We start from the raw sequence: 25323 nt of genomic DNA, 5'->3' as shown, positions 1-25323 counted from the left end.
AGCGGTTATCGCGCCAATCATCTATTTTTGTGTGCTTGGCCGAGCTCCTCCTCCTATTTGTGGCGTGCGTCTTGGCGTTGTTCCACATATAGGGAGACCTACAGCCGACTCCGAAAGGCAGATATTTTTTTATGAGGAACTTTTTCATAGCAGAAATACGCTCGGAGGTTTGCCATGGCCTGCCGAGGGGCGACCGCCCATAGAAAAAATAATTTCTTCATTTTGGTCTTTTACCGAGATTCGAACCTACATTCCTTTTGAACTCCAAATGGTAGTTACGCACCAATTCATTTGGCTACGGTGGCCGGCTATAGAAAAATATTAGTTTGGGGAAAAAGAAATACATTATTTTCTCGGTAGTTGCCTGTAGTGGTCGATATCTCGTAAAGTATCGATCAGACATTTTAAAGTTTATCCTCATTGTCAAGATGATGTCCACACAAAAAAAATCGTTTGCTGTTTTTTGTTTGTTCCATTCAGTTGTGAGTTACAGGGTGTTCACAATGGAAACCAACACAGAGAAAATTCGATGCGTTTCACATTGTTTCTTTTATAAAGGCGAAAAAGCATGCCAGGTCGTTGAAATTGTGAATGGTGTTTACGATGCCGATTCTGTAACAGTTAATTACGGGCAATTTTGGTTTCGCCGACTCCGTTCCGGCATTTTTGATTTTTAAGAAAATGTCGATAATGCAGATAAAATCACAGAAATAATCGAAGTTGACCGGCATGTTAATAGTCATATCAGAGCCCAGGAGCTACAGATCGACCATACAAAAAACAAAAAAAAAAAAAAAAATTATAATAATAATGGTTTTCTTTTTCCCCAAACTAATGCATAGGTATCTATGTATAATTGGTGTTGGCGATTTGCAAGTTGTTACAAATTCATTCAGCTTATACTAGTATCGTCATTGTTTTCATAGCATTTTTTGTGAGCTACAATTTATTGTACGTATTTCGTTTCACATCACTTAATCATTCGCTCCTAACCTTCACTTCGATTACATTTTCTGTGAGATTTCGTTACCCCACTGCAATTGCGACAATTCGAAATATTTGTCCGTTCGTTCAACCGCGACCACCCAAAATATGCCATTTCAGTGTGAGTGCCTGCTCCCCTTTGCGAATAGTTTGTGCAGAAATCATGCCAACTATTTGTTATAGTTTTGGCACGCGAAATTGTCATGCGAGAGTTTTTATTTGTTTCATTTCATTGCAGTCCACTAATTTGTATTCAAATTTGATTGCTTTGATAGGGAAGCGAAGTTGATGAGCCAAGGCGCTGGTGTAAATGTGTAAAAGTTGTGCAGATACAAATGAACAATTTGAAAAATATATTCGCACCTTCGTGGGCACACTTACACATGTATGTATATTATAATGCACATTCGTGTATATGTATGTGGGCTTTATTTGCGTCACAGTTGCTAATGCGCTATTTATTGTATTACGCAAACTTGGCCGTCGCCTTGCTTGCGTGATTTGTTATGTGAAATGAGGTGTACTTGTGCGCGCATACGCACTTATGCATTTAATTCGAACATACTGTAAAAGCTAGTAAGCATAACGGAAACATTGCCGTTACATAAATATTATTATAATAACTTTGATCATTGCGCTAGAAGCGGCATTTTAGTTTGCCACACAATTAAGTTACATCTAAATATGGATTATAGGAAAAATTAACAAATTTAAAATATTTTTTGTTTTAATCTTCCTGACTATTGTAATTTGTAAGTTTTTAAAACATATTCCTAGTTCTCATTCTCTCAGACCGATGTTTGGGTGAGAAGTCTAGCATTTTTGAGATATTACAAAGTGTTTAAAAGGCTCACAGCTGACAAACTACTTACTACAGAAAATGAAAATAGTCAGAAAGGTTAAGAAATACTCGCTATAAAAAATGTATATATTTTTAAGGTAAATATTATGTGCGCAACTAAGTTTTCGCTGTTTTTTTTTTTTTTTTTTGATGAAAATACAACTTTATTCTGAAAAAATGGTTACAAGTGAATCATTGAAAATATTGCCCATCGCTGGCTACTACTGTTTCCCATCTTTCTGGTATATCTAGTATACCGTCGCGGTAAAACTGTTCATCTTTTGAGGCTATCCACGGATCAAGCCATTTTTTGATGCCTTCATATGAATGGAACTGCTGGTCAGCTAGACCATGTGCCATCGATCAGAACAGGTGATTGCCGGACGGCGCAATATCTGAAGAATATGGCGGGTGGGGTAGGATTTTCCATTTCAGTGTTTCCAGTTAGGTTTTAACGGGTTTGGCAACGTGAGGCCGAGCGTTGGCATGCTGTCGTGAAAAGAATAACTTTTTCATGCCTCTCGGCGTATTCCGGCCGCTTCTCGCGCAGTGTTTGGCTCAATCGCATCAATTAAAGTCGATACCGATCCCCAGTGATGGTTTAGCTTTTTTTGGTGGCCCAACCAAATACATATCATAACCTTCGCAGCGTGAATATTCGGCCGAGGCGACGACGTAGATGAATGACCGGGCAGTCCCCATGACTTTCTCTTCTTTGGATTGCTGTAATGAATCCATTTTTCATCACCCGTCACAATGCGATGAAGATAACCCTTCCAGCAGCTGTAGAGGTAAAAGAAAGATAGGGGCTATTCAGCACATAATGACCAATATTAAATATTAGAAAAATCTTTTTTCTGTTATTTGAAGTTTTATAGTGGACTTTGAACCACGGGCCAACCAGTTTTTAAATTTGAACGACAAGCACACTCAGGTACTTTATCTAAAGCTAATATAAATGCCAATCAATGAGGAATTAATCTATTTTTTGTATCGCCAATTAAAATCACCGTCTTTGAAGTGGTGGAATCCATCTCGGCACATTATTTCACTTAAAGCAGCATCTCCATAAACCTTTTGTAGCTCTCGATGCGCTTCAGCCGCCGTTTTTCGGTTTTTTTTCGAATGAAAGAGGAAAACCAACACTTCCGCAATTGGCGATTATTCGGCACAAAATCAGAATCTATAATCAAAATCTTTCTATAAATTCTGTGAAAATTTTTACAAAGTATACGGTATAAAAAAAATTCCGTTATTTTGCTTTGGTTATACTCATAAATTATTTTCGCTTGTTACAATGGAGTGGGGAGCTAAGGAGGGATGAATCGTTTTTCCCAAACGTCTGAAGTGACAGACAGAAAAAGAAGTGGTCGTTCTCGCGTGGTTGGAACCAGTGCAGCCATAAGATCCGTTCGAGAAAGGATTCACATAAATCCCCTCAAAAAGCAGAAAATCATGTCTAGGGAAATGAATGTATGAGCTCCACATAAAAGCCTTCCGTCGCTCAACTGGTCATCTTTTGACAACGCGCTTGAAAAAAAGAAAGAAAACTAGACCCGACAGATACAGACACCTCCTTCGGTGGCACGCGGTCAACGGCCATGCAAATATCCTTTCACAGATCAGCAAATATTAACTCTTGAAGAAGTTTTTAAAAAGCGAAACGACAAAATGCTAAACTTCTAAAGACACAAAAAATGTTGTTCCAAGGGTTCAGCGTGGCCACCATCCGGCCTCCGTAATGGTTTGGTGAGAAGTGTCTTGTAATGGCGTTACATCTCTTCATTTCTGCGAAAAAGAGGTTAAGACTGGGACAAAAGTATACCAGGAGAATGTCGAAGAAGACGTGGTGAAGTAGTACTCTCATCAATGAGAGCGTTGGATGGACTTAACTTTTAACAGCACTTCTGGCAGGACGTATATACGAATATTTCTTTAAAAAAATTTAGGTTCGCAAATAAGTTCCCGCTTTTTGTCAATAGATGTCGCCCGCAGTGTGTGCTAGTCGATTCTAACATAACCTAAACATCATAAACCAAGCTTAGACATATGGTAAACAAACTGCTTCGACACATTAGTGATTTTGTTTTGGTATCATATACTTTTGGTTTTGTGAAAATGTGATTTTGTGCCGAATAATCGTCATTTGCGGAAGTGTTGATTTTCCTCTTTCATTCGAAAAAAACCGAAAAACGGCGGCTGAAGCGCATCGAGAGCTACAAAAGGTTTATGGAGATGCTGCTTTAAGTGAAATAATGTGCCGAGATGGATTCCATCACTTCAAAGACGGTGATTTTAATTGGCGATACAAAAAATAGATTAATTCCTCATTGATTGGCATTTAGCTTTAGATAAAGTACCTGAGTGTGCTTGTCGTTCAAATTTAAAAACTGGTTGGCCCGTGGTTCAAAGTCCACTATAAAACTTCAAATAACAGAAAAAGATTTTTCTAATATTTAATATTGGCCATTATGTGCCCCTATCTTTCTTTTACCTCTACAGCTGCTACGCCTTTCTCGTTAGGCGAGGCTCCAAACAGGCAGGCAACAATACACTGGTGGGGATTTTTGCGTCTCAGGACCCAAACCCAGCGCACAACCAGCTATCCTGGGATGCTTCGGCTCCTCACGTTGCCTTGCTACTGGACGGGTTTTCGGAAGCTACCCAGAGGATACTTGGGATAATCCCGAGGGTTGTGAGCTGCTTGAACTATATGTAGGAGAATAGTCCTGGCCACTCTAAAGTGAATGGTGATCAATAACTTTCCCCACTTGTGAGGACTTCTACATATGGAACCATCCTTCCAACAATACACTTCAGGTATCCAATTTAATCCACCTAATGTTAGTAGCTGGTCTATAGTAGCCATTTCCAAAATTTGTGAAATAAGGAAACCAAGTGGCGTTTATATGTTTTGTCTCGATTTTTTAAGATTTGTCTTAGACCCTTTCCTCATACACCCGCCTGCTTTATTTTTTCCTGAAAACCATATTATCCAGGACAAACTGACTCTATATTTTCGTAGAGAAAGTAGGAATTTTCTATATTTTCGATCAGATTTCAAGTTAATCATCACCATTCCAAGGACCCTCAGCACAACCCGGTTGCCTATCAAAAAGTGGAGTTTGAAAAGAGCGCTATGAATTATGTTTACGGGTTTTGTCGCGTAGTGTTTGGTGGCCGGCTTTAGATAAGAAATAATAACCGTAGAGGGCACTGGTCAATTTTAGAAAAATTCTGCTGTACTCCTGGTACAACGGATTTCTGTAAGACCACGGACATTAATTTTAATAAATCCTTCACCATGATGCTTCCTTCGAAAGGGGAATGGGATAAAGGACTTATTGTTAACGAAAATGATATAAACATCTACACAGATGACTCAAAACTAGGCAACAGAGTAGGTGGAGGGGTTTACTTCGATAAACTTGGAGTTAGCCAATCATTTCGCCTACCTGATCATTTTAGTACAAAAGCCATGCGAACTAAGCAAACAGACACGGCCGAAATGGAAGAGCCGTCGCTCAAAAAACTGTGATTTAATAGAGAAGTAACAAGAAATATGAGAGATGTTTTAAGAGAGTTTATTATTTAATAGGTAACCACGCCAGAACGTTGGAACTCTCAAACCACGATTTTTGTAGTAGTTGTCTTAATACAGAAAAGAGAAAACAATCAGACACCTCCGATGTGAGTGTGAAGGCTTAGCCAGAAGGAGGCTTCGCACTCTTGGCAGTGCATTCTTAACAGGTATAGCGGATATACCGCATCTAAAACTAACGAAGCTTTGCACGATAGGCACATTGGGTCCTCAATGATTCCAATGGTGGTCATATGCTGACCCCCATGGGTTGTGTCCTGTAAAGGAACCCATAGTGTAAGGATAAGTTCCAGTGGTATCGCAATGGATCTACAACAGCTCTAAGTGTGTCATTACGGCAGCCACCCAACCTACCGACATACCTATCTACCTTTACCTCTAAATAACATACGTTCTGTATTCGAAACTCTTCTTATAACTGGACAAAGAGGTTTTCTTGTCAGTAGACTGCATTATTCTTCGAGCACTAAAATGACCGCCACTTTCTACCGTAGCGCGCACATGAAAATAAGCCCAATGCGGCTGCACAGCATTGCTCGAGTTTTATGCAAGTAGATATGTATATGCAAGTACGTACATATGTATGTATTTGTTTATTTAAGACATGTTCCAAGCGTTTGGCAACTTTTGTTATGACGGTAATTGACGTAAATTAGCGGCGTTAAGGTGAGTAGTTGTTGTATCCGGTTTGGCATGCAGACCAGTGCAGCAGTTGCATGCATAAGCAGCAATAAAAAAATTAAAAAAAATGCAAATCTTGTACAAAAAAGTATCTTACAAGTAAAGAGAAGTAAAAAAAAGACATAGCAATTTGTTTATTGTTTTATAACTTAACATAAAACATGGCGTTAACATTTTATTTATTCATGTGTGTATGCATGTGTGTGTGTGTGTGCGTATGTAGTAATCAACACTTCCTAAATTACAAAATCGCAAATGTCCAGTTGTGCAATTTCTTTTACTTTTACCCACTTATTAAGTTGGAAAGAGCCGACCGTGGATGTGAACCCAAAAACGCGATTAACTAATCGCTTGTCTGCGCTCATTGCCCCGATTAACCTCAAATTTGTTACCAAGCTGTGCATATTCACCAATCTTTCTTGATAATAATCGATTTGTTGGCGTTGCCGCCACTCTTTAAACTCATCACTGTCAAAAAGAGCGCGAAGAAGAATCCGGCCAGGCCGGTACTGCCGACAAGCAGTGTTAGGCCACCAATTAACAACGGCACTAATGCCATGAATTTCAACTTATATGCCAACAACAATGGCAATATTAATTTTTTCAGTTTCTTTTTCCACTTTTTCCCGCGTCCAATGACCAACGCAGTTGATGTTAATGATTTTGCTATGACTTTGGCTGTGGCGGTGGCTGATGCTGGATTTTTTGTAGTAAATCTTGTTGTAGTTGTTGTTGGTGATGCTGTAACCGCAGTTGACCGTGGCGCTGTTGGCCATAATAATGCCACTGGAGCAGCTGTTCGGGATTGTTGCATGATTGAATGTGCAGTGTCAGCTTTAACGGTGGGTGCGCTCCGCCGACCTTGAACTTCAGCCGCCAGCAGCTGTGCGGTTGTGTCACCAGCCGGAATGGTTGTGTCTGGATTTGTTGCGTGCACTGTTGTTGCGGATGCTGCCTGCTCGAAAGTTTCGCCGCCATCGGCAATACTGTGGCTGCTGTTGCTTGCTAAGTCTGCTAATATAGTTAATAAGTTGAGTTTGAGAAAAGTTTTAAATTAGTAACCAACTTTTATGACGTTGCGGGGTAGGTTTAATTAAATATGCATAGTATTAGTTTAGCAGTTAATTAGTCAAGGCAGTTAACTACTGTGGATTAAATGACTTGAATGTGGAGTAAGCGAAATTAGAATGGGTTGCATGCGGGTGTAGTGCCAAGTTCTGTGAGTAATGTAAATGTGTTGGGACAGATGGCTGCCCTAACCCCTTGAATGGCGTGACTGTCAATCGGTAGGCCACGGATTCGAAATCTACTGTGAACACGAAACATTTAATGACAGAATATTTCTTATTTTTCTCATGAAAAACTTTATCATAAGTCACTTCATTGGTCCAACAGTTAAAGATTGGAGAAAAAGTTCGACTAAACACCAGACAAAGGATGTAGCCGCCAGTTACATATTTAGCGGGCTTATGCATGGCATGGCAGTCGGCAATTGGTGTGACCTGGGTTTGATATCCACTGACGACATGAAACGCCAAAGACGTCATACCTTGTTAGGCGAATCCAAAGCTTTGTCTTCAAAGAGGTTATCATAAGACAATTGTGCATCCAAGGAAGCAAATAAAAACAAAAAAATACAAGGTGTGGAAAATAAATATCGAGACTGATATTACTATAGAAATACAGTCTGTGTCAGAAGAGAAGAACCGGCTTTTTTTCTTGTAATTTCAAGATATATTTTGTTCTACTTTTTGCTGAATAATAGTCCCACTCAAGTGCTAACTCAGGTTAGAGTCGGTTGAAACTTTCCCGTAAACGCAACCAAACAAAAATTAGTGAGAAGTACGCAAAGCGTTTTGAGGCGGTATTTTTATGCACGCATTCAAAAGGGCTAAAGTTATCTTACGCCGCGGCTGCAAAAGTAATTAAAAAACCAAACAAATTTGTTGTGATGTGGAATCAGCGTTATAAAATGTAAAACAATTTTGATGATTTTTCCGAGCGCGGCGTGAATCCAGTGACGTGAATTCAGTGACGACCAAAAACACGGGATAAAGTGATGATCCAACTTTTTAAGCGGGACTATTCTTTGCGACTACGCCAAGCACACACAATTCTTGCTAAAAAGGGAATAGATGTGATCGACGACTGAAGGAGGCGAATATATCCTACCGTCCCACATCATCAAAACCACTGCTCTCAGAAAAACACATTGAGAAACAACAATACAAGAAAAATCGTCGCAGTATTGGACTGGCCTTCCCAGTCCCCAAACGCCAACCCCATTGAAAATGTGTGGGAAACTATGAAATGGCATCTTGCCGGAAGGCCAGTCCATGATTTAAAGCAACTTGTGCGTCAAGTTCACAAAATCTAGTCCTGTTTGTCGACGAGCTACGCAAAAAAGCTGGTTCAAAGCATGCCGAGAAGATGCCATGCTATACTCGACAATGATGGAGACTACACGGCTTATTGAGTAATTGCGACTCGTAGTTTTATAAAGGGTGTTTTTTTAGAGGTTAGGTTTTCAAGTTGGCACTACTTTTTTCGTAGATGGTCTTTTTGACAGTTGTCACTTGATTTATGCTCAGTTTGGTTTGCCATTTCATAATGAATAGACTTACACCTGAACAACGTTTGCAAATCGTGCAAATTTATTACGAAAATAATGGTTCGGTTCGCGCGACGCATCACAAGAAAATTTTGTTCAGCGATGAAGCTCACTTTTGGTTGAATGGGTATGTCAATAAGCAAAATTGTCGCATTTGGAGTGAACATAATCCACAAGCCATTGCTGAGACGCCGTTACATCCTCAAAAAGTCACTGTTTGGTGTGCTCTATGGACAGAGGGAATCATTGGTCCATATTTCTTTAAAAATGAAGCCGGCCATAATGTTACAGTCAATGGAGAGCGCTATAGAGCCATGATTAATGACTTTTTCGTGCCTGAATTGGACGATGTTGATGTGGACGACCTTTGGTTCCAACAAGACGGCGCTACATGCCATACAGCCAACGCAACAATCGATTTATTGAAGGAAACTTTTGGTGAGCGCATTATCTCGCGCCGTGGATCTGTGGCGTGGCCTCCAAGATCGTGCGATATAACCCGCTGGACTATTTCTTGTGGGGCTATGTGAAGTCGCTTGTCTACGCAGATAAGCCCGAGACGATTGACGTCTTGGAAGAGAATATTCGGCACGTTATTGCTGACATACGGCCCCAATTGCTGCAAAAAGTGGGCGAAAATTGGGCCTCTCGGCTGGAATTTATTCGAGCCAGCCGCGACGGCCACTTGCCCAAAATCATTTTTAAAACATAATGGCAAACCCTTATCTTTATAATAAAGCTAAATTCTTGGCCATAACATTAAATTATATACGTTTTATTTCATCTTGAAAACCGAACCTCTAAAAAAACACCCTTTACATACTTTCATGAAAAAAAAAATTTAAATATGTATCTTTTATACTTCATGAATAATCGCTGTTCCTTTTTTCACCTATGCTATAATACTAGACATCTACGTGTGGACCAATTGCTTGCAAAAGAAGTTGCTCAGAGTGAAACCTTCTTCTTCGAATACCTTTTCGCTTCGGCAAATAAATCAATCTTCGTTCGGATTAGTGTTTATTTTTATTTTTCCAAAATGTTTCGAAATTGTTAACTATAACAATAAATCAACATAAAGTGCCGTATCATACCGCATTGCGTCTTACAAGACTTATAGTGAATCCCACCATTCTAGATTGAGGCTATTGACTTTTTTGTGGAATATTGCGTTGTGTGGCTTTTATTTTGTCTCTTAAGAGGAAATCTGTATTAAAAGGAAGAATATTTGAACCCATTGAAGCTGTGAAAGAATAAGCGACACGAAGGGCACTGAGCTGGATTGGTTATTTTTCGGCTTTCTTACTTTTCGGCTTTTTATAACCCAAACTTTCCATCATCATCCACACCACATCTCTATCCTCTCTATCATTTATTTCTAAATTAATGGTGTTACACCTCTGCAGCGTCTTTCAGGCTGAGTTGATAGCTATAAAGGAGACTTTTTGTGGGTCAGGAACTCGTCTGTTGCAGCACAGCCTATGCCTATTTACGCTGACAGTCAACTTCAGTCCAAACTAGTGGTATTAAAATAGGCCTTTAGGTTTAAGTGGCCCGCTCTATATTCTTATGGACAATGGCAACCATCGTAAACTAACCCTATTAAATTAAGGTACTACTCTTGTTGTTGTTGTTTCACGATGCATACGGGAGGAATTAAGTCTATTGCTAACTAAATAAACTTCCGATCTTTCCAATTTTATCAAGGAAAAAATATCCATACATAAAAGAAAGAGTTTTTAGTTCAAACGCAAGCAAATAAGCACTCAATTTCCAATTAAATCTCACCGCCTCTACTTTTAGATGACAACATTTGAAAATAAATCTATCCTAACTCTCACATCACATATTTACAAAGCTTCACAAATAAATGCCTTCGGATTATATGTAAAGTTGTTTGGCCGCTATCCGAAATACGGCAGATCACCGAGCAAGATTCAATCCAAAAGGTGATGAGAGGTTGTAAATGGAGATGGATGGGACAAACTCTCAGAAAGAACAGGGAAAGCATTAGTAGAACACCATTAGAATGGAATCCACAAGAACACAGTTGACCCGGTCGTCCACGAAATATTTGGAGGTGTTCTAATCTTCGTGAACTAGAAGCTGTTAGCGAAATGTGGGATGTCGTAAAGAGAACAGCAATTAAAGTAAAAAGATTTAAATGTTTTATTGAAACCCTATGATCCCAAGTGGAATAATAAAGGAATAAAAACAAATTCTCATATCAAATCTATAAAGAGTTTAATTTTCTTGGGGAGGTCTTCTTCTTCATCTTAATAAACGCGATAACCGGTTTAGCTATTTTAGCCGAGTTTAAAATAGCGCGCCAGTCGTTTCTTCCTCGTGCTATTCGGGGCCAGTGGGATATATCAGCTGAAGCCAATCCCTTCGCAACCAGATTTTGCTAACGTAAAGGAGGACTTCCTCTTTCTCTGCTACCACCTGTAGGTACTGCATCACATACTTTTACAGCTGGCGCGTATTTGGACGACATGACTTAACACGTCTCTAGATAATCACTCGCAATTATTTTGCTTAAACTGGAATGATTTTTCTTCTTTTATGTTGCTTTGATAGTACATCATCAAACAGTCATAACTTCTGAAGCCGCTGAGATTTCATATTGTAAAATATATTAATTAAAGGGTAATTTTTGCCTTTGGGCTTCTTTAAATCAATCAAAAAAGTTTTGAGAATGTGGGCGAAAATTTTTAAAATTAAAAAGCAGAAACTTTTAAAAAATACTTTGTGAAGAAAATGATCAAGATACTCAAAGCGGAAAATTGCTTGACTTATTACCTTTTCAATGATACTCCATTTATGTATATTAATCGGATCAGAAAATTTTGGCTTACAAATGATTTTAGTGCCCTAGGCTTTGTAGATGCTTTCATTGGGGGGAGCTTTTTAAGTGACGGGTCCCAAACCCAGCGCACAACCAGCTATCCTGGGATGCTTCGCATTCTCACGTTAGCTCACTCCCGAACGAGTGTTCGGAAGCTATCTCTGGTTAAGGCCTTTTTTGATTTTAGCCACCTTCATAACTTCTGCGAATTTTTTTTTTTTTTTTAATTTTTTAAGCCCATTTTCATCAGTCTAAGCATGCATTTAGCGCATTAAGCAAAATCGAAGTCGATATTGCAGGAAATCTCCACTTTCTGTTACATTTAATATGAGGTGGTTGTATCGGATGTTGATTTGAACGATATTAGAACTATCGATATCGATACTACGGTTCGACAGCAGAATATTTGACCTTTCAATGACAAACGGATAACGAATTCTGATTCAGCAGCCTCAAAAACGTATATATCAATTTTTTTTTTTTAATTTTTACTTTGAAAATTCGAAGTTTGTCCCTGAAAAAAAAAATAGTTTTCAAGTATGTAGGTATTTATGGACAGATTTTACCCAATAAGTGCGATTGGAAATTTGTGTACTTGCTGTGGTGTATTACCGTTGATTAGAACTATAATAAAAAAATGGCAAACCGAATTTGAAGTCATATAATTTCTGTTTTTTGAATTTTTCATAAGAATACCACTTTTTAAGGGTGTGTTTTGATATTAAAAAAAAATTTAAATTCTGGCCCAGATAATCTCTTCTGAAACCATTTACTAGCATTTTAAGAAAAAATATATAAACATTGGTAAAAATTGCCTACTCTAGAATTTTTAACAAAGTGTGACGAAAAATTCCCATTGTGTTGCGCCCTCATCTTTCGAAATGACGAATGGCTGTTGCGGTGAATGGGTAGTGATATCGAGCCATGCTGACTTAAGGTATTACGTACATCCAGAATTTTCAAAAAATAGATTTTGTTTTTTACAGATTATTATTCTTTATAGTTTTAGGAAGTGAGACTGTGGAAGTCGATTGTAAAAATTCCACATATATACGAAGTTATGGCAGAAAATGTAACTGCCCGACGAGAGTTTGATGCACACATGTAGCTGTCCTTCGTTTGAGGCAGTTGAAAGTTTAAACTCGTTTTTCTCGAAACTGCTTTTTCCGGCACGGTCTGCATAACTCATACAGTTTTTATTATTTTTTGATGCGGTTTTTCTTTCATATATTCAAAAGTGTTTTTTCTATAGTCTGTCGAGCCGGATTTTTGATATTTTTATTAAAAAATTTTATAAACATAATTAAAGTGTGACATTTCCGACGTAAAACGCATACTTTCTTTTAAAAGGCCCTAAATTGCAAAATTTTTCAAATTTAAAAAATCCGGCTCGATACTCTATAACTACAACTGTATTTTACAAGATTTACAAGTTTTTCAGATCTATCAACATTTCAAGGAGAAATTATGCAGAACGTGGAGCAATTTTTTTCATTCTACTTAGGGTCACGTAATTTTTTATATACTAATTTTTGTAAAGAAAAATTGAAATAAATTTATTTATAAAGTTTAAGTACTAATAAACCATATATACATTTTTTAAATTTATTTCTATTGTTATCCCTTTTAAAGACAGTTTTTCTTTTAGCGCATTTTTGCCGCTGCTCCTTAATTTTTGGAAACAGCTAAACATCGAAGCATCGACGACATTTAGTACCAACAGCATGGCGCAACTTGCCATACAAAACCACGCAACTCGTAGCCGCGGCGAATATATGCTGAATATTATATTCAAACAATAATTGCCATGAAATTATCTTTCTGATTGCAATACAAAAAAAATTCATTTGAAAAATATTTCTGTTTTGTAGTATCATATTAAGTTCTCAAGCTCTTAAAAAACACCCGATATATACATATAAATACGAGTATGTAATATATATCGAGTCAATATAAAATACATTCTGTCAAAAAATATCGGTAATTGTTCATTTAAAAAGCGCGCGTTACATATGGGTCAACATTTTGTTTTTCAGGAATATCGGTAAAACTGTCCACAATAGTGTCGCAGAGTTTGGCAGAGTTTCTGTCAATTAGTTTGTTTTTGGCATTTAATTATATCAGTCAACCGCAGGTGTGCCCTGCGATTTTCACTATAGATAAAAATATCGAACAAAGAATTTGTCTTACATTTTGTGTTTTTAACCAGATTTCGTGTGCCGAACCGTTCAAAATGTTGCAGAAAGTCTATGGCGAGTGTGCTCTATCAAAAACACGGGTCTACGAGTCTGTTCGCCCATCAACGTCTTCGGCGGATGAAAACGTACACAAAGTCAAGGAAATGGTGGTAAAAAACCATCATTTAAGTTTGAGGGAGGTAGCTCGTGACCTTAGTGTGTCCCACGAATCAATTCGCAACATTTTACACCATCAATTGGGCATGAGACGCGTGGCTGCTCAACTCGTTCCAAGAGAGTTGCATTTCTTTCAAAAAATGCATGCCAAGAAGGTGGCTGAAGACAAGCTTGAGCAAGTGAATTCGGACCCAAAGTTTATCCAGCGCTTCTAAACAGGTGATGAAACGTGAGAAACATGAGTTTGACACACAAACCGGTCAACAGGCGGCTGAATGGCGCTATCCAAATGAGCCGAAACCCAAAAAACCACGTCAAAGTAGGTCAAAAGTGAAGGTCGTGATACTCGTTTTCTTTGATTACCCTGGTGTTGTGCACTCGGAATTCATTCCAAATGGTTCTACGGTAAATAAAGAATATTATTTGGAAGTTATGCGACGTTTGAGAGAGAATGTGCTTAGGATATGGCCCGATTTGTGGAAAGAAAACTCATGGATCTAGCACCATGAGAACGCACCGTCTCACAAGGGTCATATTGTGAACACTTTTGACGAAAAGTTCCACAAATATCGTCGAACAACTATCGAATTTACCGGATTTAGCCCCTTGTGACTTTTTCTTTTTCCAAAAATTTAAAGTGCCACTCCGCGGACATCGCTGTGAGTCGATAGAGGCCATTAAGGAGAATTCGCTTAAGGAGCTGAAGAAGATCTCTTCAAACGTGTTTAATAGCTGCTTTGATGACTGGACTAATCGTTGGCTTTTGACGTTGGTGTATTGCTTCGAATGGAGCCTATTTGAAGGCGACAAAATACATATTTATGACTAAACAATTATTTTGCGTTGTATTGAATTAATTCCCGGTACTTTTATGACAAAATGTATGTCTGTCTATGTCTTGTTACTTAATTGTCACACCTCGTATGTATTCAATTCTGTGCATTTCAAAGAATTACCTGGCTCATTTCCCCCGCTGATGATTTGCTTCCAAATATCACAAAATTGCTTTATTTTGTCCAAAACCCTTGCCAATGGCATGACTACTTCGTCGAGCTGTGCCTCCTCCACACTGCCTATCTCCGCCCTCTCGTTATCATCATCATCATCAGCATCAACATCAACAAGGTTTTCATTACTGTTATCGTTGTTATTGCCATCGCCACTGCTATAACGGTAGCTGTCGTGTGCAATATCCTTCCAGTCAAACAATGCCGGGAATTGTGGCTGTGAAACAATATTGCTGGCATTGTTTGCGTTGCTTTGTGCGATATTTGCATTCTTGCTGTCCTGATTGTGTTTACTCTGACTTTTGTTATTGTCATCGTTGTTGTGATTATTGCTTTTGGTGTTGACATACCCGGCATTATTGACAGCTCTGTCGGTGTTGACTTTGCTGCGCAGCACACGCCTATGGTCCTGCTCGTCTACAGCCATCAGCTGGCGGCGCTGATTGTTGAACGCCAAAGCATAAGGTTCGACAATGCGCACATCCTGTGCCGACGAACCGTAATTTCCGCTGTTGCTATTATTGTAAGCGTAATACTTTACCGGAAGTTGTTGCTGTTGTTGTTGTTGCTGTTTAATATGTGCAGCATAGTTGTTGCGCGTTAGACTGTGCGCTGTTTGCTCGCGCCCAGCCCTTGCTTCTGCCTCAGTAAAGCGTTGCTGTGGTTGATTAGCCATATCAGCGCCTATTTCTGCAGAATCGGCAGCAACCGCAGCTTTGGCAGTTGCCTGCAGGATAAACCAATTGTTGTGCGTTAATGTGGGCGGCCATGCTACCTGCTCGCTTGCGTATGCTGTCGCTGCGGTTAGGTGAGTGCCGGCTGGCAATAAGCCGGCAGAGATGGAGTAGGAGGGAGTGTAAGTTGCAGCAGTTGGTGCCTTGGTGATTGATTTAAATTTATTGTAGTGTGAATTCGCTTGGGCCTGCAAGCAGATGTGTGGTGCAAGCCAAATAAACGTAAGCAGCAACATGTTGCACATTTTTTGTTTTTTTTTGTTTGTTCTATTCTTATTTTATTTCTAAGCTAAATTAATTATGAAGTAACACACACTGAACTAAATTAATTGGTTTTTTCTACACTCTCGGGTTTTCACTAACCGTTGCAGTTGTTTGACAATTTAACACCGACGCAGTTCATCATCGCTCGTTCAGAGTTGTTTCGCAATTAAACCAAGCTGGCGGTTTGCTCGACATTTTATCAACTTGCCGCCACATGCCCTGAAGATGCTTTTCATTTTATTACATTTATAATTAAGTTTGTGTTGTTTGTTGTGGGCAAGTCGGTTTGGTTGACTTCTATTCGAATGTTGCGGTGAGTGCTGGTCATCACCAACTATATCGCACAGTGAGAAATGAAAACAAAAATAGAAATTCATTAAATTATAGACTGACCTTAAAACCTCCTAAGCAATAACATCAACACTTTGACTATAAAGAGAAAGGCTTCAGGGTTCGAACAAACTGAAGATGCGTATCAAAATAAACATTGCCACTCACCGCCCAGCCGCAACGCATCGCAGCGCACAAAAAGAAAAAAAAAAACTAATAATAAAAAAAGAAGACTTAAGAAATAAAAAAGAATACAAAATAAAAATAAAACAAGAAAACCAGTAATGTGATATAAATATAAATAGAAAAAATAGTAATGATCGAAAACCTAATTTAGTATTTGTATCTTTCGTACTCCATCAAGCGGCCAGTTACCACCTCGATTCACAATATAATTTATTGTTGTTTTTTTTCTGATCGTACGCACGCAATCGTATTTGTATTTGGTTCATAGCCATAAATGGGTCAATCGAGCTTAGCGAAGCGGTCATTAATTGGGCTCGGCCGTCCTGCAAAAGAGATGAATTTTATTGGCTTGAAAGTTCTTTTCTCCAATGATTTTATTCCACTACGTTGTGGGTATTCATAAATTGAAGTGAGAAACATCTGCGGAAAATAATTTCGTGTATATTCTAGGCATGTCATGTCGGATCACTACTAGGTTGTTCAATAAGGTTTGCGGTTCATTAAGAAAAACACAATTTTATGGTTTGAACTACGCGTTATTATTCAGAACAGTCTCCCTGAACATTAATGCATTTATTCCAACGAGATTTAAATTTATGAGTTCCATCCCTGGAGTGAGAATTCGGAAATACGCCTCCGCAGCTGTTATGACCTCATCATTTGATGAAAAACGCTTTCCACGCAGTTTGGATTTGGATTTGACCCCTGGCGTCTGGAAACAGATGGCAGTCGCTAGAGATCAAATCTGGTAAATTCGGTCGATGCTCCAACTATTAGAATTTTGATTCATATATTGTAACTATTGTCAAAATGTTCCTGTGAGACGGTGCATTGCTCTCATGAAAAATAATTTTTTTCGTTTGCAAACTGGTTCTTTTTTCATGAATTTTTTTTCTAGAGCTGGTCTTAAAGATCAAAATAATATTCAGAATTTATTGTTTTATCAGTTTGATAGTAATCTACAAACAAAATTCCTTTAGCATCCCAAAAAACTGATGCTACCCCCTTCTTGGCCGATTTCTGGACTCCGGGGCACGAACTTGTTTCGTAGCCGAATAATCAGGTCCACACCACGTTTTAGCCTCTTGTTTTGATTTAGGATCATGTCCTCATAGACTCAAGTCTCATCCATAGTGATGAATCGATGTAAAAAATCCACTTTATCTATTCAAAAACTCTCTAAATGTTGCTGAGAGAGTCGATAGCATTCGTATGTGTTTTGTTCCATTGTTGGCGAATGCGGCACCATTTGTGTACAAAGCTTTCTGAAACCCAATACTTCAGTCTTTCTTAAGCTGCCCAAAAAGATGCCTAGTGCTTCTACTGAAACTCTTTGTGTCACGAAACGACTTTCCAATGCGATATTCTGTATTTTTTCTAGGATTTATGGTGTTGTTGCAGTTGCTGTTTTTGGACATCCTGGATGAGGATCGTCTTCAAGCCTTGTACGAGCACGTTTAAATTCAGCAACCCATCTTTCTTCTGTACTAATTGATAGCGAAAAGTCCTTACACACTTTCAGCAAAAATAAAAATTCAATCACTGCACGACAACTGATTTTTTCCATTGTAGAAAATCACTGTAATACTAAATGGCTTGCAACAAATTATGAATTGACATATTGAAATTAAACTTCATATTCTTTCATATGACTAGTGTACCAACATAACAAAAAAAAATTTGGCTAGTAGCAATCCCTCTCTCATCGATCCGCAAAACTTATTGAACAACCTAGTATTTTTCAATGACTTTGCGTTATGTGTGAGACCATGTGTTATCGGTGTGCTATCGGCTTCCTAGGCTGCAATGATAGTTAGAGTGTTCTTAAAAGCGTCAAATATGCTTACAATAATACTGAAACACTCTCCAATTCAGTTGAAGAACAACCGCTGCAGACGAGTGTGAATGACATTTATCGTGCTAAAGTCCAATTTGCTGAAAAAGGAATCTGCTATAGTCATAGCAGAAAATACATTAGACTATATGCAGGTGGTTTAGGATTTGAACTATCGATCGTTTAGACTTTGTTAGCTACATAAAGATCCAACGGCTTCGTTGGCTGGGTCATGTCGTCCGAATTGCAACAAACGCTCCGGCTCGGAAAGTACAATATTCGATGTGGTACCATCTGGTGGTAGCAGAGGAAGAGGAAGGCCTCCTCTCGTTGGACCAGGTGGAGATAGACTTGACTTCACTGGGTGTTTTCAACTGGTACCGGTTAGCACGAGAAAGAAAAGACTAGCGCTCTTTGTTAAACTAGGCTAAAATCGCGTCAGCGGTGAAGAAAAAAAGATTACTGAATAAAAATCAGATTGCGTTTTGAAATTGATAAAATTTGTGACAATTTTTCTTTTACAATTTGATTAATGAAGTCTATTATTTTTAAATAGAAATTATTTTACTACTTATATATTAAACATAACTCCTTAGATATGTATGATATTTTGAATGGTTTATATGACCATCACTGGTTGCGTTAGTGTCTAATAGTCACAAGTAAGTCAAAAGTTATTATTAGCCCTTGGGCTTAAGACAACGTGTGGGAGACGTGTTTCTACTTCCGTGCCTAAAATGAGAGTCTCGGATCAAATACGAGACTTACGCACGAGAAAAGCTTTCATCGAAATTGGCACAGACAATCGTCGCTCGATTCATAAGGCAAGGGGTTAACAGCTCATTCTTAAAAAAAATTAAATTTTAACACAATTATTTTGACACCTGACAGAGCAGTGCTAGACTGTGTATAGACCAAGTTCTTCAAAACAAAAAAATCAACGAAGGACATACAGTAAATATTATATATTTGTTATGGAATTTACACCACCATAAGACACTGTTTCACAAGGTCACCATCGTGAAACTATTTTCAGCCAGAAACCCATCAGCTATCATCGTACATCCACCAAACACGTCGTACACCTGATATAGTTCCAGCTGACTTACTTTCTCATTACATAACTCGAATTCCTATTCCATGGACCTCGAGTCCATACAGTAACGAACAAAATTATTATATATTTCAACTAAATGTACATATGTATGTAGGTACATAGTTTTATTTATTAAACACAAAAACAATTATGGATTTACCATCATGCCGCCTAATAACTATCCTTCTAACAAAGGCGTTGGCGGTGTTTGGCTGAGCTCCTCCTCCTATTTGTGGTGTGCGTCTTGATGTTGTTCCGCAAATGGAGCGACCTACAATTGCAGACGATTCCGACGGGAAAATGATTTTTTTATGAAGAGCATTTTCATAACCGAAATACGCTCGGAGGTTTTTCTATAATGTTACTGTTTCATACACGGACATCCGAACTTGCGCACTCCCTAATGGTAGCCACGCACAAACCCTTTCGGCTACGGCAGATGATTTAAATTTACCAAAGCTCACGATGTCAATTTTTGATAGATATATTAAAATTAAGTACTTGCATTTCTAGCTGGCCTAATTTCCCATTGGAGCATTTATTACGCAGTTGATGAAAAGGCGAAATTTCTCCCTACTATTGGAAACAAATTCGTTTGCTTCGAAACATGTGCGCCGTTAAAACTTTTGTGCATGGAATTTTAGTTTAATTGAAAAATTCCTTACTTCTGGCAACACTGTGCACTAAACATAAAGATTTCATAATTGAATGCGCAGTCTGCACTTATTATTGTGAGAAAATGAATTTACGAATGAGCAAGTAAAAGTAAAATATTGTCACAAAAAATAAGAAAAACAAACAGCAATAATAATAAAAAGTGGTATACCTAAGTATTTGAGAAAACTAAAAATACAATAATTTTCAGAAAGGCATTACAATTTGCAGTTATTATATTCTTTGTGACAGTTTAATTAATAAAGTAGCAGGCAATAAAAATATTTATGTACGAAAAAGTTATGAAATCGCAATTATAAATAAATGAAAAAGTGACGTAAACATTTTCCACTTAAAATTTCGCGTACCATTTCATATAGGGTGAGACAAATTTAATGTTTTCCACCAGTTTGAACACAGCGCGGAAGTAAGTTGATGACAGTACTCGACGGTCAGCAGACGACAATAAGTCAATGTTTCCATTTCGTAAGCAAACTTATTCAACTCTTTCACCAGAATTCGTTGAAATGAACGGCAGCAAATCCCAAATTGCTTGCTTTGTTTCATCGTCGAAGCATGTGGCCACTGTTTGTAGGCTTCTACTCGATGTTTATCGACTTTGTGCCAAAAAAGCAGCATGGGGATGTTTAATTCTTGCGACATCTCTAGTGGACCCAATTTTCACAAAACTTTCAGCCAAACTTTCAATTCTTTGCGCATATGCTGCAGAACGATCTGGAAAACTTGGACGAAAACAGAACTGAAATTGGTACAATTAATTTGCACAAATTGTATGTCTGTCTGTAACATAAATTTATAAAAATTATGATACATAAGTTTTTTGGCATCATTTATGCATACCACACCCTGTATATTCTCTTTGCTTATATAATATTTTGGATCTCATTTCTTTGATTGTTTATTTTTTGATTGATTAGAGATGAGAAAATGTTGCATAACTACTAACAAGTCAAAAATTATCGCAAATTATAGTTTATTTTCTAAATGAAAAAGAAAACTAAAAAAGTAACTTATTTACAAAATATTATGGCTATATTAAAAATATCATCGCCACCGCCGTGAAAGGGTTTATTCCACTTTCCGGTCAAAATAACTAAGTCGTTTTTTCATTTATAACTGGAAACTTAAGCAAAACAATTTAATGATCAAATAATTCTAGTATACAAAGGGCCCCAAAAAAGTATTATCCAAATTCCAAGGGAGGTCGTAGTTATTACTTAAGGGGGCCGGGGCCGCTCTCTACCTAGTTAATGGGCTGTAGAAGCTATAATATTGGCAATATCCGCATGCAAATTTCATAGTATATTCTTAGGATACTTTCGAAATATCGAAAAAACAAAAAATCGATTTTGTGAAATTTTTAGACCATCGGGACACCCTAATGAAGTATTCCGTTCTACCAAACAATTTTATTAAAAAGTGGCACACAATTTATCATCCAAATGACTTTGAGTAATGAAATGCCTTAAAGTATGGATATTTGGTGGGAAGCCCTCGGAAGCGTGCAAATGTATTGCCATCACCGGAGTATGTAGAACTTGTCCCAGTGCTGCCCTGAATGTTGTTTTGCATTCGTCTTTTACCTTGTTTCCATCGCTCCTCAAAGTGCAATCAGGTTAAAGGAGGTTGACCTCTTGAGGTTCATTCCAGGGCAATCTTTCCAAATAAGTCGGATTGGAATGAGGGGAAAATGTGCACCAGAGCTGGTACCTCAGTCTTCACTGACGACTCTAAGATGGAATCGGGAGTCAGGGCAGTGGTTTTCTCTAAATCATATAATTGGCGAATACTTCTAATGTTTTTCAGGCAAAAGTCTTTGCGATCCTACAGGTATGCAAAACGCTTAGGAAAAGTGGGAGCGCGAGCCAATAGACAAGCCGCGGTCAAAGCTCTGACGACGCCATGGTGCAGAGGAGATCAAATCTCTTGGGTGTGCAGGTAACATTTCTCTGATCTGGATTGCAGGACTTAGAAACATGGAGGAAAATGAAATTGCTGATGAGCTTGCCAGAAAGGGCACCGAATTGGGATCAGAGGAGGTCTTTGCCCGGCCATCGGCATCCGCCCGACTGTTGTTAAAGTAGAATTACACAAGTTATTTCTGAGGAAAGCGCAGAAAAGATGGAGCTCCATATCTTCGTGTGGTATTTCGAAAACTCTTTGAGCTCAGTACAATAGACGCGGGACTCAGAAAGTCCTAGGGACTCCACGACATTCAATTTCCAAACTCGTAGCTGTGTTTACCGGTCATTTGACGATCGGCTCACATGCGGAAAACTAGGTTTACCATTCAATCCCCATTTCGGAAGCTGTGGAGATCTTTCAAGGTAGGATACTGTTGAGCACTTTCTCTGTAAATGTCCGGGTTTGGCAGCTAGACGACTAAGATCACTGGGTGCTCTTTTCTTCGTAAGCATGGGGCAATGCGCCAATCTAAATCCCATCAATCTTCTCCATTGCATCAACAGCTCTGGCTGACTGCAGATATCTGTCATAATGATATCTAATCGGTGGTTTAAACTGCTTGAGGAGTGCCAGAGTAGTACTTCAGCCATTTCACCTACCTATCTACTTAATGGAAATCTTAATTTTGACTTGACGCGTTTTATTGCTTATCCATTTGTGCACTGCAGCACTGTCAAATATGAGTGACGTACGACGCATTTGCAAAAATTATAAATCTTCCGATAGGATGGTTAATTTTGTGCCACCTTATATTTCTATTATTTCACGAGCTAATTTTCATTTACGTATTCCTCAGCTGCCTAGCTGGCTACTTAGCAGATTCTGTTGACAGTTTGTCGTTCCATCTCATGACAGGCTCGGACTTTATTCACCCTAAAAGCTTAAAGCATTTCGGTTTCTGGATTTAATTTAACTATTGTATAATAGAGAAGTTTTCATCATTATAGCGTTCAAACGGTAAAAACCCGTGAAATATCTAAAGTTTTTCATACTCATATTGTATTATACAGGGTGGGCCATATAGCGTTTGCTTTTTGAGCCACCTATTTTTGTGAGAATGGTAACACAAATGACATGTCAAATGTGTTCATAATTTACTTAAAGGTTTGACATTTACGAAATGGTGAGAAATTTGAAAAAAAAAAATTTCAAAAAAAAAAAAACATTGCTGCTGTAGTCGAAAATGTGCGTGAACATCCAACAACCTCAACTCGTCATCGTTCTCAAGAATTGAACATTTCACGCACTTCTTTGAGGAGAATTTTGTATAAAGACCTCGATATGAAGGCTTACAAAGTTCAATTGGTGCAAGAACTGAAGCCTAATGACCATCCAACGCGTTTTTGATTCGCTCAAGGGGCAGAAAATCGTTTGACCGAAGATGAGCATTTTCACCGAAAAATCATCTTTTCTGATGAAGCTCATTTTCACATCGGTGGCTACGTCAATAAGCAAAATTGTCGGCTTTGTGGTCCAGAAAATCCACACATTACTGTAGAGAAGCAAATGCATCCACCACGAGTCACTGTTTGGTGCGGTTTTTGGTCTGGCGGCATTTTTTCTAAAATGAGGCCGGTCAGGCAGTTACTGTGAATAGTGTTCGCTATCGATGATAACGAACTCTTTATGGCCCGAATTGGAAGATATGGATGTGGACGATATGTGGTTTCAACAGGACGGTGCCACTTGTCTCACTGCCAAAGTTAAACTCGAACTTTTGGCTACCGTTTTTGAAAACGGTCTTTTGCCTTTTGTTTCTAAATTTTTTAGAAATCGATAGCTAAAAATTTCGAGTATTAGGGCAGAAAACAATACTCCAATCGATTGAGCCATTTTTTATCCGTTGTAGTTTGAATATTAATTGAATGATTTTATAGAACATTTTGGTGTATAGACGCGCCCTTTTTGCAAGTTTATGCAATTTTTGTAGGTTCTTCCTTTCATGAGAGATTAGCTTTGAGTATACTAATGAAACTCGCTTCGCTGGTATTTATGATCTTGGCAGGAATAGTATCTAATGTAATGATATAAGGAAAAACTATGGAATCTTTCGATGTTAACACTGGTGTCAAGCCCAAATGTACGCTATCTACTATAATTTTTAATTTGGTTTTAACCTTTGTCATCTGCGTAATCGACTCTGGTGCAACTATGCTCACGAAGAGCATTCAGATTTGTGGCTATGCTGACGATCTTGCTGTTGTTGCAAGAAATTCACTTGCACTCAATAATAAAGCAGGGCCAGTGGGTTTGGAAGTTAACGTCGATAAGACAAAGTACCTCGTAAAGTCAAGCAAGGTGGAAATCTTCAAATACCTGCGTATAAGCTTTAGCAGCATAGCGGACCTCCTAATCTGCGTAAACCATAGAATTCAAGCTGGCAGTGGAAGTTATTTTTTACATCTTACACTGCTCAGAAACAAACAGCTGCAATGAGCGACCTGCTCCTATGTATAAGCTGCAAGTCTACAAGTGCCTAATAAGACCAATATCAATTTATGGCTGCGAAGCATGGGTTATGACCACCAACTTTAAAAACTATCTCCTACGCGTTGAGCGAAAGATACAGAGGGGACTATTTGGTCCAGTGAAGGAAGCTGATGGGGCTTATAGAACAAGATACAAAAACGAAATAGGGCAACTTAAAACAGGCCGAAATATTGTGCGCTTTGCTAAGGCACAAAGGTACCGTTACTTGGGCATCTATTCGGAGTGGACGACAACAGGATAAAGAGAAAGACCCTTAACTCTTATATGAAGCGCAGTAGAAAATGTGGAAGACTTCCAAGAAGATGGATTGATGATATTCACCTACAGACCTACCGCGCATAAATGCTAGAAGGAGCGATGCAATTAAACGAGATGTGTGGAGAGATAGTGCAAAGGAAGCACTTACTGACTTTCCGCAAACTGTTATTGCCATGAAGATGATGATTGTTTTAAGATGCAGAGATTTGACAAATGTGCGTGCTTATTATTTGTGCTTAATTGAGCTTAGAGATCTCTTAGCCAAGCTTAGATATTTTGTATATCCTTTTATCAAATTTTGTTATATCCTTATTCACTCCGCTCGGAAGCATAGGGTCTCGACAAGACTTTTCCATTGTACACGGTTCTGATTGTTTTTGCGCCGTCCCATATAATGAAGGCATCTGCTAGTTCGCGCAACATCGACCTTCGCCAAGTGATCTTTGGGCGACCACGACCTCTGCTCCCTTGCGGGTTCCAGTCCAGTGCCATTCACATGCATACGTTTTATATAAAAACAAATATACTTTTTTTGTGTTCCAATGAAATAATCGTCCAAACAAC

General features: G+C 38.5%; 1 protein-coding gene across 1 annotated transcript; it reads right to left on the bottom strand.

Moving 5' to 3' along the window:
* Positions 1-6513: 6513 nt before the first annotated feature.
* Positions 6514-15897, bottom strand: LOC129237896 (probable protein phosphatase DDB_G0279461). The gene is made up of 2 exons (XM_054872874.1): positions 14877-15897; positions 6514-7118 (listed from the first exon to the last, which is right to left on the bottom strand). The coding sequence occupies exons 1-2, from the start codon at positions 15895-15897 to the stop codon at positions 6514-6516; spliced, it is 1626 nt and encodes a 541-aa protein (XP_054728849.1).
* Between the last annotated feature and the right edge of the window lie 9426 nt (positions 15898-25323).

This window comes from Anastrepha obliqua, chromosome 1, assembly GCF_027943255.1.
Source record: "Anastrepha obliqua isolate idAnaObli1 chromosome 1, idAnaObli1_1.0, whole genome shotgun sequence".
NCBI classification, from domain to species: Eukaryota; Metazoa; Arthropoda; class Insecta; order Diptera; family Tephritidae; genus Anastrepha; species Anastrepha obliqua.
This window is presented reverse-complemented; position numbering and strand designations above follow the sequence as displayed.

Bases quoted from the DNA above. Each gene is read 5' to 3' on its own strand.
- LOC129237896 (XM_054872874.1), bottom strand. From the start codon at position 15,897: ATGTTGCTGCTTACGTTTATTTGGCTTGCACCACACATCTGCTTGCAG. The intron at 7,119-14,876 runs GTAATTCTTTGA...CTATATTAGCAG, and splicing joins CAGCGGGGGAAATGAGCCAG to ACTTAGCAAGCAACAGCAGC.